The 15,396-nt window shown below is 38.5% G+C and overlaps 1 protein-coding gene across 7 annotated transcripts in view; it reads right to left on the bottom strand.

The window, feature by feature from the left end:
• Positions 1 to 15,045, bottom strand: part of RBM25 (RNA binding motif protein 25) — a 55,484-nt gene extending 40,439 nt beyond the window's left edge. For 2 of the 7 annotated variants that reach the window (XM_022576643.3, XM_089906194.1), the window contains exons 1-4: positions 14,837 to 15,043; positions 7,538 to 7,654; positions 7,305 to 7,425; positions 1,450 to 1,499 (exon numbers count right to left, since the gene is read on the bottom strand). In XM_022576643.3, the coding sequence (XP_022432351.1) occupies positions 1,450 to 1,499; positions 7,305 to 7,425; positions 7,538 to 7,579 (213 nt within the window). In that variant the 5' untranslated portion in view covers positions 7,580 to 7,654; positions 14,837 to 15,043. Of the gene's footprint in view, positions 1 to 1,449; positions 1,500 to 7,304; positions 7,426 to 7,537; positions 7,655 to 9,088; positions 9,199 to 14,432; positions 14,451 to 14,836 lie in introns of those variants that run through there. The other 5 variants (XM_089906192.1, XM_089906195.1, XM_022576645.3 and 2 more) reach the window with 5 other exon arrangements.
• Positions 15,046 to 15,396: the final 351 nt, after the last annotated feature.

Here is a 15,396-nt window from a genome sequence, read left to right as displayed (position 1 = left end):
AGACATCGTAAATCTCTGCATTCATATAAAAGGAAATTGCAATTATTCCTGCTAATTTTCTTGTAGAATATTCAAATACTCCCATAGCACTCTCCCCACACTTAAAGTTTACCTTTTCTCAGTTACTTGTGTTTCTATCTTATTTTCCCTTCATAACATTCAACTTCCCAGAGGAAAGAAATAGTCTTATTCATCTTTGTATTTGAAATTGAATTGAGCAAAACATCCACAGTAGGCACTGAAGTGGTGAACTGGGAGAGCTGCCTTTTCCTAGGCTAAAATGCAAGAGGGTAAGAGTACCTGTCACGTGGAGGTTTCCCAATAAATGTTTCCCAATGAATGTCCAATGCAAGAAAAGCTGGATTCCCCCTTGGACTGCCTCACAGCAGATTCCTATTTGTTCATGTAGTTCCCATCTCATCACCCTTTTTTTTTTTTTTTTTTGCGGTACGTGGGCCTCTCACTGTTGTGGCCTCTCCCATTGCGGAGCCCAGGCTCCAGACGCGCAGGCCCAGCGGCCATGGCTCACGGTCGCAGCCGCTCTGCGGCATGTGGGATCCTCCCGGACCGGGGCACAAACCCGTGTCCCCTGCATCGGCAGGCGGACTCTCAACCACTGCACCACCAGGGAAGCCCTCATCACCCTTTTAATATAAATACTCCCCGCCTTTTTCAAAACCCACAGGTAGAAAAACAGTTGAAAGTAATGAGACCTACTCTCCCTCACAATGAATTATAAATTAAGACCGGTATTTTACTAATTAACTCAAAGAAAATTTTTAGTTAAATAAATGTTTTAAGAGGGTTATTATTTATTCACATGTTACAGTATACTAGCATTCTTACCTAAGATGCCTAGAGTGTACAGAGCTTTTATGAATGTAGAGAATTAAAGTTCAAAACATAAGACTGAATAATGAAACACTTCAGCAGAGGAAAGGCTTCAATAAAACTTTACAAAGCTTGAAGATACCATACTAGAGGACAGAGAAAAAATAACTTGGAAGAAGCTAAAAATTAGGTAGGTGGGAGGAAAGAGTAGAAATATATTCAACTTTCATTTCAAAATTTAGATTTCTGCTAGATCATTCTTCCTTTTTTTTTCTTTTAAGAAATCAGACATGTCAGATCACTTCTCCTATTTCCCAGGATCAAGACACGAGGGCATGATGAAAGAGTCAATGTCTAAATCTGAAATAACAGTATATGAAGAGTCTAGAGAATAAGAGGGCGATCACTAAACTATTTAGGGAGCATATTTTAGGGGCAAGTGCTTATATGTATAGAGTGAAAACAATACTTATTTAAATAAGTAGCATGATATACATGGATGCTCTTATTCCCTTCCTATTATTCTTTTAAATATTTAAAATAATTTATCTGGGCTTATAAAGTTGTTCAGATTTAAAAGCAGTGGCACTCCTAATTCCTCCTTAAAGTTATACTTACAGTTGGAGCAGGAGCCATAATGCTCATTGGTACAGGAATCATTGGAGTCCCTAAGAAAAAAGCATAATGAATCTTAAGAATATAATTATATATACAATTATATATTGTATATCAACTACATGCCATACAAATAAGTACTTCCAACTCACAGTTCTTTTAAGGGGAAATGTAGGATTAATGAAAATGAGAAATTAATGGATATTTTTCAAAAGCAACATAGTTATCAGGTTGGTCTAAATAAACTTACAAGCAAAAAGACTCTCTAAAAGCAAAAAGACTACCACAGCCTGCTTTTGCCTTAAGGAGTAAAACTGTGGATAGTTATCAATTCATGTTCATCTAGTTCAGTACATCCTCAAAACCAGTAACTTTCATACAGATTTGCTTACAGGTGAACAATGGTATTAATGACTCCTTTAAAGGTAAAAATAAATTCTTTGAAAGTTAAAAAACAAAAGCATCAAATAAGAAATTAATCTGGAAACCTAGGAAGAATCTTGTTATTCCTGGTTATTTAATATAAGCAAAAATCATGAAAAAAAAATAAGATTAGTAATCTCAGTCACTGTCAAAGAGAAAATCTCTAAGACAAGCATCTACTGCCCTAAGGGTTTTAGACAGCTATCAATGGGCTATCACTAGTGACATCTTACTGGAATCTGCAATTTTGTTTTCAACTAAATTGTTTACTAATCAATAGCTGCTACACTGACAGTCCTTGTGTACATAACTAATGACGAAATCTTACCATTTGAGAACTAAGAAAAAGGTTGCAATGAGGGTAAAATCAGTAAAAGATCTGTCTACTAAAACACAAATTTCAAAATGCTTCTAGAAGTATCTCAAGAAGTTCTGAAATCACTTTTCAGTTCAAATTTAGCATCAACTTAAGATAACTGTCCATCTAAGACTGGTAATAAGCTCTTAACAACTATCCATTTATTTTCCAATATAACCTATTTAAAATAACCTCAGTTTTAAACAAAATTTTTAGAAGATGAAAATCTAGATACTTATCAATAAGCCTACAGAAGACTGTACAAAATAGAAAAAAAAAAAAGACTGCAGAATCTAATTTGGATTTTTTTGTTTTTTTTTTTTCCTTTTGCGGTACACGGGCCTCTCACCGCTGTGACCTCTCCCATGGCGGAGCACAGGCTCCGGACATGCAGGCTCAGCAGCCATGGCTCAGGGCCCAGCCGCTCCGCGGCATGTGGGATCTTCCCGGACTGGGGCACAAACCCGTGTCCCCTGCATCGGCAGACAGACTCTCAACCACTGCGCCACCAGGGTAAGCCCTGGGTTCAATTCTTGGTTCTATCACTTTTAGCTATGCAAACTTGGGAAAGCTCTTTAACCTCAGCTTCAGTTTCCTCAATTCAAATGAGGTAATTATTTCCTCAGAGTGCCTACTGAGATCATTTATGTGGAGCACTTAAATAGGTGGATACTCAAAACTACCATCAACTCTAAATTTTTCACTTTTAACTTTGCAAAACAAAAGCAAATACTCCATTTACCAACTGTAATCTGTGCAGCACCTCTTCCACAGGTAAACTTTCTATTTAAGAAAACCTTAAGAAAAAGACATTTTGAAAAAAAAATTTTTTTTCCTTTTTAATAGTTACTAAAAGGTTTAATGGTATGGTTCCCACCTCAACTTACTAATTTCATGAAATGCAGAATTTACAAAAATGTATTGCTGCTCATTACAGATCTATGAATGCTACGGTAAAAAAAAAAAAAGGCAAAATGCACAAAGTGTAAACAGTGTATATACCAGCTGAGGTCTGAAAAAAAAAGTAGGGTAGAATAAACATAAGCAAACACAGTGGGATATACTTTACATCTCTGGAGAGCTACACACCAGAAACTGATAAGAAAGACTTCCCCCCCTTTGGGGAAGGGAATGCTCAGGAACTATGGGGGGGAAACTTCCTTTAATCTATAGCATGCAATACTTTTAAAGGAAAAATTATGGTTTTTTTCTTATTTATTTTCTAATTTAATATATAATGTGATCGCCACATACGTTATCTCAGAGTTCAATTAACTGCACTAATAGGCAACACAAGAAAATTATACATGAATATGGGTATTGTGGTCTTGAATTATTATACTAGTTTAGCATACTTCTTTTTTTTATTTTTTCAAGTATTGATGCTGCACACAGGATGCAGGTATGAATGAGTTAGCTGTAACTAAAGTCTGATTTATCATTCAAGTATGCTTCCCTAAACAGAAATGATACTGTATGCTATCACAAATGGAATCAGAATTGTTTAATAGCGTTAATACTCTGTGAACAAATGCCCACATTAGTATGGCACTGACCAAACAGACAAGAAGAAATACTGAAAATCTGGTTTTAAGGTCTGCTGACCCATCTTAAAAGATATACTAGGATTAGCCTTAAGAGAAACATAGCCCATTTATCTTCCACTTCCATTTATAATTTGGTATAGTGTTCATCAGAAAACAAGTTACATTTAGTATGTGTTTTTAAAAAATTCAAAGGAATTTAAAATCTTTCCTATAAAACCAATATACTGGTAAGGAACTGATTTTTTTCATTGTCACCATTCCTGATTCTGAACAAGTTTTATCTCCAATGCCTTAAAATTTCTTCAGAAATAGAAAGTAAACTACTCTTCCCTATAATTCTAATAACACAAACTTTGCTAAAAGTATCATGGTTATTAATAAAGACTATCAAAAAATAGATCATATTATGAGACTATAAATTAATGAAAAAAAATATGGGGACGCCCTCAAATACTGATGCCCAAATGAAAATGGCTCAGGGCACTATCCTTCTCAAGTAATCAATTGGTTTGATGGTTGACAAGTAACTTTTTTCGGTTTTCTATTAACATTATTTTCTTAATCGCCCTTTTCAGGAGAAATTCCTTTACAGTCCATTACAGAGCTGTTAAGTCACTGACTAAAATTCAGTAATTGTTACATGGAATAATAAACTGATAGTACTCAAACGTTCACACTAGGTCCCTGGCAGCAAGGGGTAACAAATACACATCCATGATTATCTAAAAGGCCAACTTAAAAGAGCCAGCTACAAGCATAAATGTCTTAAAAATTTGTACAAGTACTGCATTCTACTCCACAGTATATATGCATAAGTAGTTCTTCTGATTTTTTTTTTTTTAAATTTTGGCTGCGTTTCGTTGCTGCACACGGGCTTTCTCTAGTTGCGGCACGCAGGCTTCTCATTGTGGTGGCTTCTCTTGTTGGGAGCGTGGGCTCTAGGCGCACGGGCTTCAGTAGTTGTGGCACACGGGCTCAGTAGTTGTGGCTCGTGGGCTCTAGAGCACAGGCTCAGTAGTTGTGGCGCACGGGCTTAGCTGCTCCGTGGCATGTGGGATCTTCCCAGACCAGGGCTTGAACCCGTGTCTCCTGCATTGGCAGGCGGACTCTTAACCACTGTGCCACCAGGGAGGCCCTGTTCTGATTTTTTTAAATTATGATTTACCCTCAAATTCCTGAAGTTTTAAATGATACCCCAGAAAAATTGCCATTTTTATCTTGTGACTTTTCACTTACTTCAACACTGCTGTGTACTTGACCTAGGGGTAGGAGGCCCCCAAAGCTGAGCCTCTATAATGTACATGTTATGAATTAACAACCCATCATATGAGCCAACTGCAACGTACTTTTGATTCTGCAACAGTCAAGCTCTTTAGTAAACACTGTTAACTTCAAACACATAATCCAATAGTTAAAGCCAGGTCACTGAAGTAGACCTTTCCTCAAAAAGAAATACTTCTGGATGGTTTACAAGATCATTTGTTCATTTCAGCCTGAATTACATAGATTCTATGTTAAAAGAAAATACTTCTAACATGCAGATTAAGGAGGACTCTTAGATACTACCTTTCAGAAGGGAAACTGGGAAACTGATTCTGCATGAAATGCTTTCAACCCCATCAAAATATAAAAATATGTGAACTACCACTCATAAACCAGAGGAAAACTCTTTCTCCTAAACCAATGTTAATTACAAACCTCAAGATAATGGTTCTCAAATGTGGGTTCTCTTAACTGTGCTTAAATGGATACCTATGAATCACCTGTGAACTTGTTGAAAAGAGACTCCTGAGCCCCAATTTCTGAGGATTTGATTCAGTGGCTTGCGGTGGCGCCTTAAAAATTTTTTTATTTTTTTTAAACCTCATAAAACATTGGAGAGAAGAAGCTTTTAAACAGTTATTTGGAGAGCTCTCCAAGATTTATTGTCAAGGATTTCCCTGGCGGCGCAGTGGTTAAGAATCCGACTGCCAATGCAGGGGACATGGGTTCGAGCCCTGGTCCGGGAAGATCCCAAATGCTGGGGAGCAACCAAGCCCATGCGCCACAACTACTAAGCCTGCACTCTAGAGCCCGCGAGCCACAACTATTGAAGCCTGCGTGCCTAGGGCCCATAAGCCACAACTACTGAAGCCTGCGCGCCTAAAGCCTGTGCTCTGCAATAAGAGAAGCCACCGCAATGAGAGAAGCCCGCGCACCACAACAAATAGCCCCCGCTCGCCGCAACTAGAGAATGCCCGTGCTCAGCAGCGAAGACCCAATGCAGCCAAAGATAAATAAATTTAAAAAAAGATTTATTGTCAAGTATAAAAAAAAAACAAGGCAGAATAGAATACATAGGATGTTACTGTATATCGGTGTCAAAAGAATAAAACAAAACAAATGGATAGAAAAATAAAAATATCTGAAAGGATAAAGAAGAAACTAATAACCCTGCTTTGTTCCCCCTTTCAGTAAGGGGACGGTAACAAGTTATATGGGAATGTGAGAAAAATTTTCCACTGTATACCCTTTTGATTGATTTTTGAACGTATAGTTTTTAAAACGTATAGTGTTTAAAAATACTGTACTATTTAAAATGTATAGTATTTAAAAATAAATGTATTATCTATATTTTTAAATAAAGACTTTTTAATTTCCCAGATGAGTCTGATACTCAGCCAGAAATGAAAACTATCACCATAGGAAAATGAGACATCACATTTCCAGAATGCTAACAGCTCTTCTACCAACAGTCACATATGTATCATCTTTCTAAGGTTAATATTGCAATGACACAAGGATGGGTTAAAAAAACCCCACAGAATCATTGGTGGGAATGTAAAATGGTGCAGCCACTACAGCAACGGTATGGAGGTTCCTAAATAACTAAAAATAGAGCTACCATATGATCCTACAATCCCACTCTTGGGCATATATCTGGAGAAAACTCTAATTCAAAACATACGTGCACCCCAGTGTTCACAGCAGCACTATTTACAATAGCCAAGACATGGAAGCAATCTAAATGTCCATCGACAGATGAATGGGTAAATAAGGTGTGGTATATATTTACAATGGAATATTACTCAGCCATAAAAAAGAATGAAATAATGCCATCTGCAGCAACATGGATGGACCTAGAGATTATCATACTAAATGAAGTCAGACAGAGAAAGACAAATATCATGTGACATCACTTACATGTAGAATCTAAAAATATGATACAAATGAACGTATTTACAAAACAGACACACAGACACAGAAAACAAACATGGTTACCAAAGGAGGACGGGGAGAGAGAGAAATTAGGAGTTTGGGACTAGCAAATATGAACTACTACATATTAAATAGATAAAAAACAAGGATTTACTGTATATCACAGGGAACTATATTCAATATCTTGCAATAAAGTATAATGGAAAAGAATCTAAAACATTGTGTGTGTTTATATATATAAATAACTGAATCACTTTGCTGTGCACCAGAAACTAACACAACACTGTAAATCAACTACACTTCAAAAACAACAACCGTATCCACAAACTTACCTGGAGGTACAGGTGGTGGAAAGCCAGGAAACTGTGGGGGTGGGATCCCTGGTGGGAGTGCTGGGATTCCCATGGGAGGGCGATTCAAATGAGGAGGGAATGACATTCTTACCACAGCGGTCTAAAGAAAGAAATCATGACAAATCATGTTATTTGAAAACTTTACAATTTGATATGCTTGGTTTGTTGGCCTTCATTTTTAGAGTATCTGCAAAATTCTCAAGTTTTCTTACCCAAAGGAGCTGGCAAAGACCCTCTTTTCTCTGTCTGTCCATTGAGAATTTTTTAAACTTAGATCTTTTCTAAAATAAGTTCCCAAAATGTACACGATCTAAGTTCAGGATAGACTCCTACAGTCATATGGGAATACATATAAAGGAAGAAAAAAATTTTGAGGTTCAGTTAATATCCAAAAATTAAATACCAAACATCAATGAATCTTTTTAAATCAAACTCAGAATCCAGGAAGATATCTAACAGTTTTTAAGTGTTCTGATGCATTAATTTTTTATACACATCAGCACCCTGAAAACTAAATTTACAAAGTTACACAGTATTTGTTGATTCAGTGTTGGCCAGTTCTTCCAGGACAAATGAATGTCTCAGTGACTTTCTACAAACCTGAGGGAGGAGGGGGGACGACCTCCATATATCAGGTCACATAGTAACCATTCAAATATAATGGTTCAAATATAAACCATTCACATACAACTTGTGACAATGAGAAAAAAGTGGTAATTTTTCTTAAGCTTAAAAGCAAACCTCTTAACCATTCTTGAATGATATTCAATGAATGAATGACTGAAACTCAAGAATCAGACGCTGGTATTTGATTTTTAAAAATACAAGAACACAATGAACTGTCTGATTTGGTTTGTGATATCATTCCTTAATAAGAAACTTTTGTCTTTTAGATAAATGAATAGAGGTACTGGGCTTCCCTGGTGGCACAGTATTTAAGAATCCGCCTGCCAATGCAGGGGACACGTGTTCGAGCCCTGGTCCGGGAAGATCCCACATGCCGCGGAGCAGCTAAGCCTGTGCGCCACAACTACTCAGCTGCGCGCCACAACTACTGAAGCCCGTGTGCCTGGAGCCCATGCTCTGCAGCAAGAGAAGCCACTGCAATGAGAAGCCCACGCACCGGAATGAAGAGTAGCCCCCGCTCGCCGTAACTAGAGAAAGCCCACGAGCAGCAATGAAGACCCAACAGAGTAAAAAATAAATAAAATAGAAGTACTTAAGACTTTTCCTCCCCCCAAATTTTATATTTTTGTCAACATACTCAAGTGTCCAGAACTACTGGAAAAAAGTAGAAAAATGATGTTAGAATGTCCTAATAGGATTCCATGCACCAATTTTAACAAGCAGCCAAAATAAGTGGGTTGATCTCCTATCAGTGATGCAGCTAAAAGTGGTGATTTGATTAATAGATTTTCTGTTGGACACTAGGAAAAACTCCCCCACCTACACTCTGTAACTGAAGGAGTCTAGAGTTTTAGAAGCTTTTAAAAAATGTTTTTCTCTATTATTTTCTTTTCTATGTTTTTTTTTTTTTTTAGATGTACGTGGGCCTCTCACTGTCGTGGCCTCTCCCGTTGCGGAGCACAGGCTCCGGACGCGCAGGCTCAGTGGCCACGGCTCACGGGCCCAGCCGCTCCGCGGCATGTGGGATCCTCCCGGACCAGGACATGAACCCGTGTCCCCTGCATCGGCAGGCGGACTCTCAACCACTGCGCCACCAGGGAAGCCCTTTTCTATGTTTTATATATTGTTTTACTCACCCTTTAGAAGAGAGAGGATAAAATGTGCATGTCTTCTACTTCCTCGCCCCTGATTCCAACAGTTTGGTATAATTCGTTGTATTCTTCTAAAATATCTTTCTAGACACAAGCTAATATATAATCACTTATGTTTTTCTGCAAACAATATAATCATACTATATTGTTATGTGCATTTCTCCCTCATCATTATTAACATCTCTTCATGTCAGTTCATAAAGTTCTATTCCATTCTTTATAATGCAGTAAACTATTACTATATAGCTGTAACTAACCAACATTGATGATTCTCCACATTTTACCTCTTACAAATCATATTAAACATTCTTGGACTTTTGGACATATAACTCTAAGCACCTGTGCAAGTAATTCTATAATACAGATCAGTACTGTATGTATCTACTCTTTACCTCCAAATCTAGTGTACAAATTAATTTTCCCACCAACAGTACATGGGTACACCCTTTCCTCATATCCTCACCATCACTGTAGTAAATCTCCAGTGTGACAGGTAAAAAACACTGTTTCAACTTGCATTAGACATTATTAGACATTTCTTTAAAAAGCATGTCCTTCATCCTCACAGCTTTTCTTCCTCAGTATTCTTTTCACTTAATAAGTTAGGATATACAATATTCTGTAAAATCTAAACTTCAATTTCGAAAGCACAGTACACTTAAAATATTTAGGAAGCTTTACAAGTAAAATAAATTCCTAGAATGTTGTCATATACCAACAAATAAGGTACTGGAAATGCCTTAAATATTAAGTAGGTATCAACTTAAGTTAAAAAGAAAAATGTAACTAATTTAAGATAGTAAACGTGTTGAATTTTTTAATAATCTTTTTTAAAATACTTTTTTGCCCAAAACAAAAACAAATATTCCACATGGAAGGGGACAGGAGTGTATATCCTTTTAAAACATCGAGGGCTACAGTCCTACTTACAGAAGCTTTTATATTATCATTTTAATACTCTATCTCAGCACTTCCTTAGGAGGGCAGTTGGTATTAATACCTGTTAAATAAATAATCAGTGAATGAATCAGTAAACAAATAAACTCTGAGAACCTCTTTAAATAAATTTATTAAGAAGCTACCATGTGCCAGGTACTATTCTAGCAATGACTCAGTACCTAGCCTCACAATGGTTACAAAGATTGGGCCATGAATTCATCTTTAGAATCACTTTTTCCCAAGTACTAAATACGAATACTACTTTTAAAAAGAAACCCTCTAAGTTCTTGGTGTTTAAACTATTTTTCATGGTTTTCAAACGTATCATTCATTAAGAGTTAACCAGATTACGTTTCAGTTTATGCTAATATACTCATTTCATTCACTCCAATTTTTCTACGAAGTATTTCCCTTTTATTTGGAACTGTTCAAAACTTGCTTATTTGTAGGCTAAACTTCGAAGGTGAAGGTAATCTTAATAAGATAACAGCCCCTCCTATGGAAATTCAGAAAACAAACATTTCTGATGATCTCTGATAAATATTAATATTCACTTTAAACATCCTAGGGGCTTCCCTGCTGGCACAGTGGTTAAGAATCTGCCTGCCAATGCAGGGAACATGGGTTTGAGCCCTGGTCTGGGAAGATCCCACATGCCACAGAGCAACTAAGCCCGTGCACCACAACTACTGAAGCCCACGTGCCTAGAGCCTGTGCTCTGCAACGAAGAGTAGGCCCCGCTCGCTGCAACTAGAGAAAGCCCACGCGCAGCAATGAAGACCCAACACAGCCAAAAAAAATCCTAAAATGGGTATCAACCACTTACTTCAACATAAAGTTTGGTATACTTTGATGTATGTGAAAATGAATGATAATAAACGAAGCTTATCATTTTTGCCTATAGTTGATAAATTGTAATACTGACAATAAATTATACAGATAGTCAAAGTTGGTAGGTACTTTGTAGAATGAACCAGGGAAGAGAGCTAAGGGAGTGCTTCATTTTAAACATGGTGGTCAGGTCTCACCAAGAAGGTAACATCTGAAGAAAGACTTGCAAGAGACTGAGGCAGGAAACTCTATTCTGGGGGGCAACAGCCTTCCCAGCAAAGGAAACAGCAAATACAAAGAGCCTGAGGTGGGAATGCAGTGTTTGCAGGAGTAACAAGGCCAACGGTTGGAGCACAGTACTGGCGGCAAGCTGGAGATGGGAAAGGGGTTCAAAGAGTTTAACGCTTTGTAAGCCGCTGTAAAAGTACTGGGTTTTACTCAGAATGAGATGGAAAGCATTTGAAAGGGTTTTGACTTGACTTATATTTTAACACTGTCACTGGCCACTATGTGAAGATAAGACTGGAGGAGAACAAGGGTAGAGAAGCAAGAGACTATTGCAATAATCCAGACAGAAGAGATGGCCTAGAACAGGTGGTAGCAGTGAACTGGTAACAAGTTATTTATTGGTTTCTGTATATACTTTGAATGTGGTCAATTGCTGAGGGATTGTGTGTGGGGTTTGAGAGAGATGCAGAGGTTATTTTATTAGCACTGAAGTGACTTAAATAGCATTTAAAGAATACTTGAATAGTAGTGTTTCACTTTTAGAAGGTTCAAAGCATTTTCACCTGCTAAGTATGAAACTTTATGGCCCAAAGTAACAAAAACAAGCCCCTATGTTGGAAGTGTTCCCTATCTCGACTGTGACAGTGGTCATACAGGTTTATGTATTCGTCAAAATTCACTGAAATTAAAACGGGTGCCTTTTACTGTATGTAAATTTTATCTCAATAAATACGGTCCTTCCAAAAAAGAAAACAAACTTCTAAAGAAGCTTTACCTCTACCCCTCAACATATGCATGTATTCTGCTTTTCTTTTTCACTTTTTTCTCTTTAATCTCTTAAACCACTCTTTTTCTGCACTCATGAGAATACTATTACTGCTTATATGCATTCCTCCATTACAGGTTTATCCCGATAGACACAAAGTATTTCACCAGGGTCAGATTTACAGGCTAACCCCATCAGGACACTGTGTGCCAAGAAGCAACTGAACCAACAGATTCTCCTCAGCAAACACACATATACAACTTAATCATTTATTCAATAAAACATCCAGCTCCAATTATTTGCCAGGTTCTTTTCTAAGCATTATTTTTACTAGTTCTGAAAGAGCAAATTTTAAGTTATTATGTGTAGTTATACAGCCAGTCCAGTAACTCTACATTAAATATGAATGATTAGTGTAGCAGGCACTGTTTCCTGCTCTGCTTATAGCCTTCAAGGTACAATGGACTGACATAACTGCCCCAGCCTAAGCAAAGCAAGCCTAACTATAGAGAGAGATTAGTGGTAGTCTAGAGGTGGGAATAGGGAGTGACTTGCAAACAAAAAAGAGGGATCCTTTGAGGGTAATTGTTGCACAACTCTGCACATTTACTGAAAAACACTAAATTGTACATTTACAATGAGTGCATTTTATATGTTAATTATACCTTAATAAAAGGTAGCAATACGACTTCAGGACAATTTCAGGCAAAACCCAGTTAAGACTGGTAGATTATACTGTACCAATATTAATTTACTGATTTTTGATCACTGTACTATTGTTAATTAAGAGAATGTAACTGTCTGTAAAAAATACACACTTAAGTATTCAGGGGTTAAGAGGGACACCACATCTGCAACTTACTAGCAAAAGATTTCAGAAGAAAACTATGGAGATAAAAAGGAGAGGAGGATAAAGCAAATTGGTGAAATGTTAACATCTGGGGAATCTGGATGAAAGATATTTGAGAATTCTTTGAAGTTTGAAATTATGTCAAAATAAAAAAAGCAGTATCAATTCTGGTTAGTGGAAATATGTTTTTATTTTCTGGAGTTTCAAAATTCAAAAAAGTTAGGAAGAAAGCTATTCAAAAACTTTGAGGAATCAATCAAAATTCCCATGAACAGCAGTGGTAGAATGAGAAAAAAATTATCAAGAGATTAAAAAAATAAACAGAATGTTTTTATAAGATGTTAAAAGATTCAATGATTACTTTTGCTTCTATAGTATAAAAGTCAGTATGATTTTTCTCTAAATCATGTGTAAATGAAAAAGGTATATAGCTAACTTGCCTGTGGCCAAAACAGAAAAAGGAAATTGGTAACCCCAAGATGAATTATTTAATAAAAATAACAGGTAAGATATTAATTTACTTTTGTTTACAAAAGCTTTCAACGTTATCTCATTTAACCTACCAAATTACCTAGTGTAAATATATTATTCTTCTTTTACAGATGAAGAAGCTAACTTGTCCAAAGGAACACAATAAATGGGTAAGGACTCCACAGTCCCCACTATCCTGAAATTACCAATCCAAAGGCTGTTTTCCGCTTATCACAATGCCTCTTTCTAGTAATGACATACCAATGATTAACTCTGACTTTATTTACAGAAGTCTATCCAGAGTACACTGGAAGAAATGTTAGAGTCAGGGTTAGGGTCTTGTATTGATACTTCACTGAAAATTCTTAAACAACAAACACTATCAGTTAATGTGGACTAAACACTATGTTACTTGGGTATTGCATTAAGGATTTTACATTTTTTTTTCAATTAATTCCCAATTCCAATAACCTATGAGGTGAATACAATTAATAATCCTCATTTTACAAGTGAAGAAAACCAAGGCTTTAAGAAAAATTAAATGAGAATAGCATAGCATCTACTTGAATCCTGAAGAACTGATGACCACTGAATGCCTTTCTAGGCCTCTGAACACTTTTGGAAATAATCTTTTAAAAATTAAAGCTCCTAAAACTATATAAGAACTGTTTATACACTACTGCCAACTACCCAATTCACAGTACTTCACACTATAGCAGTCTGGGGCAAGAGAAGTCCAATCTCCTCCCTCTTTTTGGTCGGCTCCACTCTGCCCAGTATCAAAATGGCTTTTCCATGGCAATATACAACCATATTACATAACTTCAAAATAATCTTCATACTCCTAGAACTATTTCAAAAAACGTGTTTTAAAAGTAGTACTGAAGACCAAAGAAGCATGAGAACGAAGCAACATATTTTAACGTGGGGCTGGGTCCTACCCTAGAATCAATGAAGATACAGTTTACTTTAACCTCCAGGGGAGGAAGGGGGCAAGGCCACACCACCCACCACAATCTTAGACAAGCAAACCAACCAGAAGGGTGGTAGAAAAGGTGGGCAGTAGCTAAATTCAAGTCGGGGGCGGGGGGAGGGAGGGCAGTTCACTCGGTGGCGGGCTTTAGACGACCGAAGAAGGGACAGAAAACAGCTGGTGGCCAGCCCCCCGCTAAAAAAAAGGGTGGGTGCTAGCCGGCTTCTAGGCAGAGCCTGGGGCAATTGTATCCTAGGCCCGGAATATTTACCGCAGGGCTTCCGCAGGCTCAGGTTAGAAAGGGGCCTCAGGGAAGGGCTCCCCAGGGGCCGACCGAGCGTTCTGTGGCAAACGTGGAGCCCAGAATGGGCCGAGGCCTCTCTGTGGCGAGCCGTGGAAAGGAAAGGGAAAGTGGACGACAATGCAAGGAGGAAGGCTCTGGCAGTAGGTCCGGCCTCCACGGGCTCCTACTGGGCCCACTCGTTTTCGAGGCCTAAAAGAAGTAGAGAAACCCAAGCCTCGTGCCCGTGCCCATCCCCTCCCCCACCCCACCCCCACCCCACCCTTATCCCCATCCCACCCCAGCCCTTCGGCAGGATCCCCGGCTTTCCCTCCTCCCCCAGCCGAAGTACCCTGTCTCCCGGTTTCCACACGCGTTCAGAGGAGCGAACTCACCCGCCGCTGAAGAAACTGTATTGCCTTCGCGGCCTTCCGGGCTCCAAGTTATGAGGGGTCTCCACCAGCTCGAGATTTCTGCGCGCCGCTAACCGAGAGACTAGTGCCGAAGCGCCTACTCTCACAGGCCGCAAACACATCCGCGCTGCGCGGGGAGCTTCTGGAGGTCTTCCTATTGCCCGGCGTGCACTGCGGCTGGGGGCGTGGAGAGGAGGACCATAGAGAAGAGCGTAGGTAGGTAATCGTCGCTCTTGGCTCTGAATCACCACGCCACGGCAAATAACCATAGAGAGGAGCGCCTAATGAGGGCTAGAAGGGCTCGGGCTGTATGTTACGACCCACCCTGCCATTTTTGATTGGAGCTGATTGAATCTTATGATTACGCGACGCCATCTTGAGGTCAAGGTGCTGGCCGGACACTGCGCGAGGGCTGTAAGAGGGTTTCCCATTTTTTGTAGTTTGTGTTTCGGGGGTTAGAATCTCGCTCTGAGGCTCTTTGAGGTTCGATGGGCTGATAACTGGGCCTCACCCAGCGCCTCAGAAGAAACCCCAAGTGCTAA

The sequence above is a fragment of the Delphinapterus leucas genome, chromosome 2 (genome assembly GCF_059928025.1).
Source record: "Delphinapterus leucas isolate spDelLeu-1000000601 "Yukka" chromosome 2, BTC_Dleu_Yukka2, whole genome shotgun sequence".
Taxonomy (NCBI): domain Eukaryota; kingdom Metazoa; phylum Chordata; class Mammalia; order Artiodactyla; family Monodontidae; genus Delphinapterus; species Delphinapterus leucas.
This window is presented reverse-complemented; position numbering and strand designations above follow the sequence as displayed.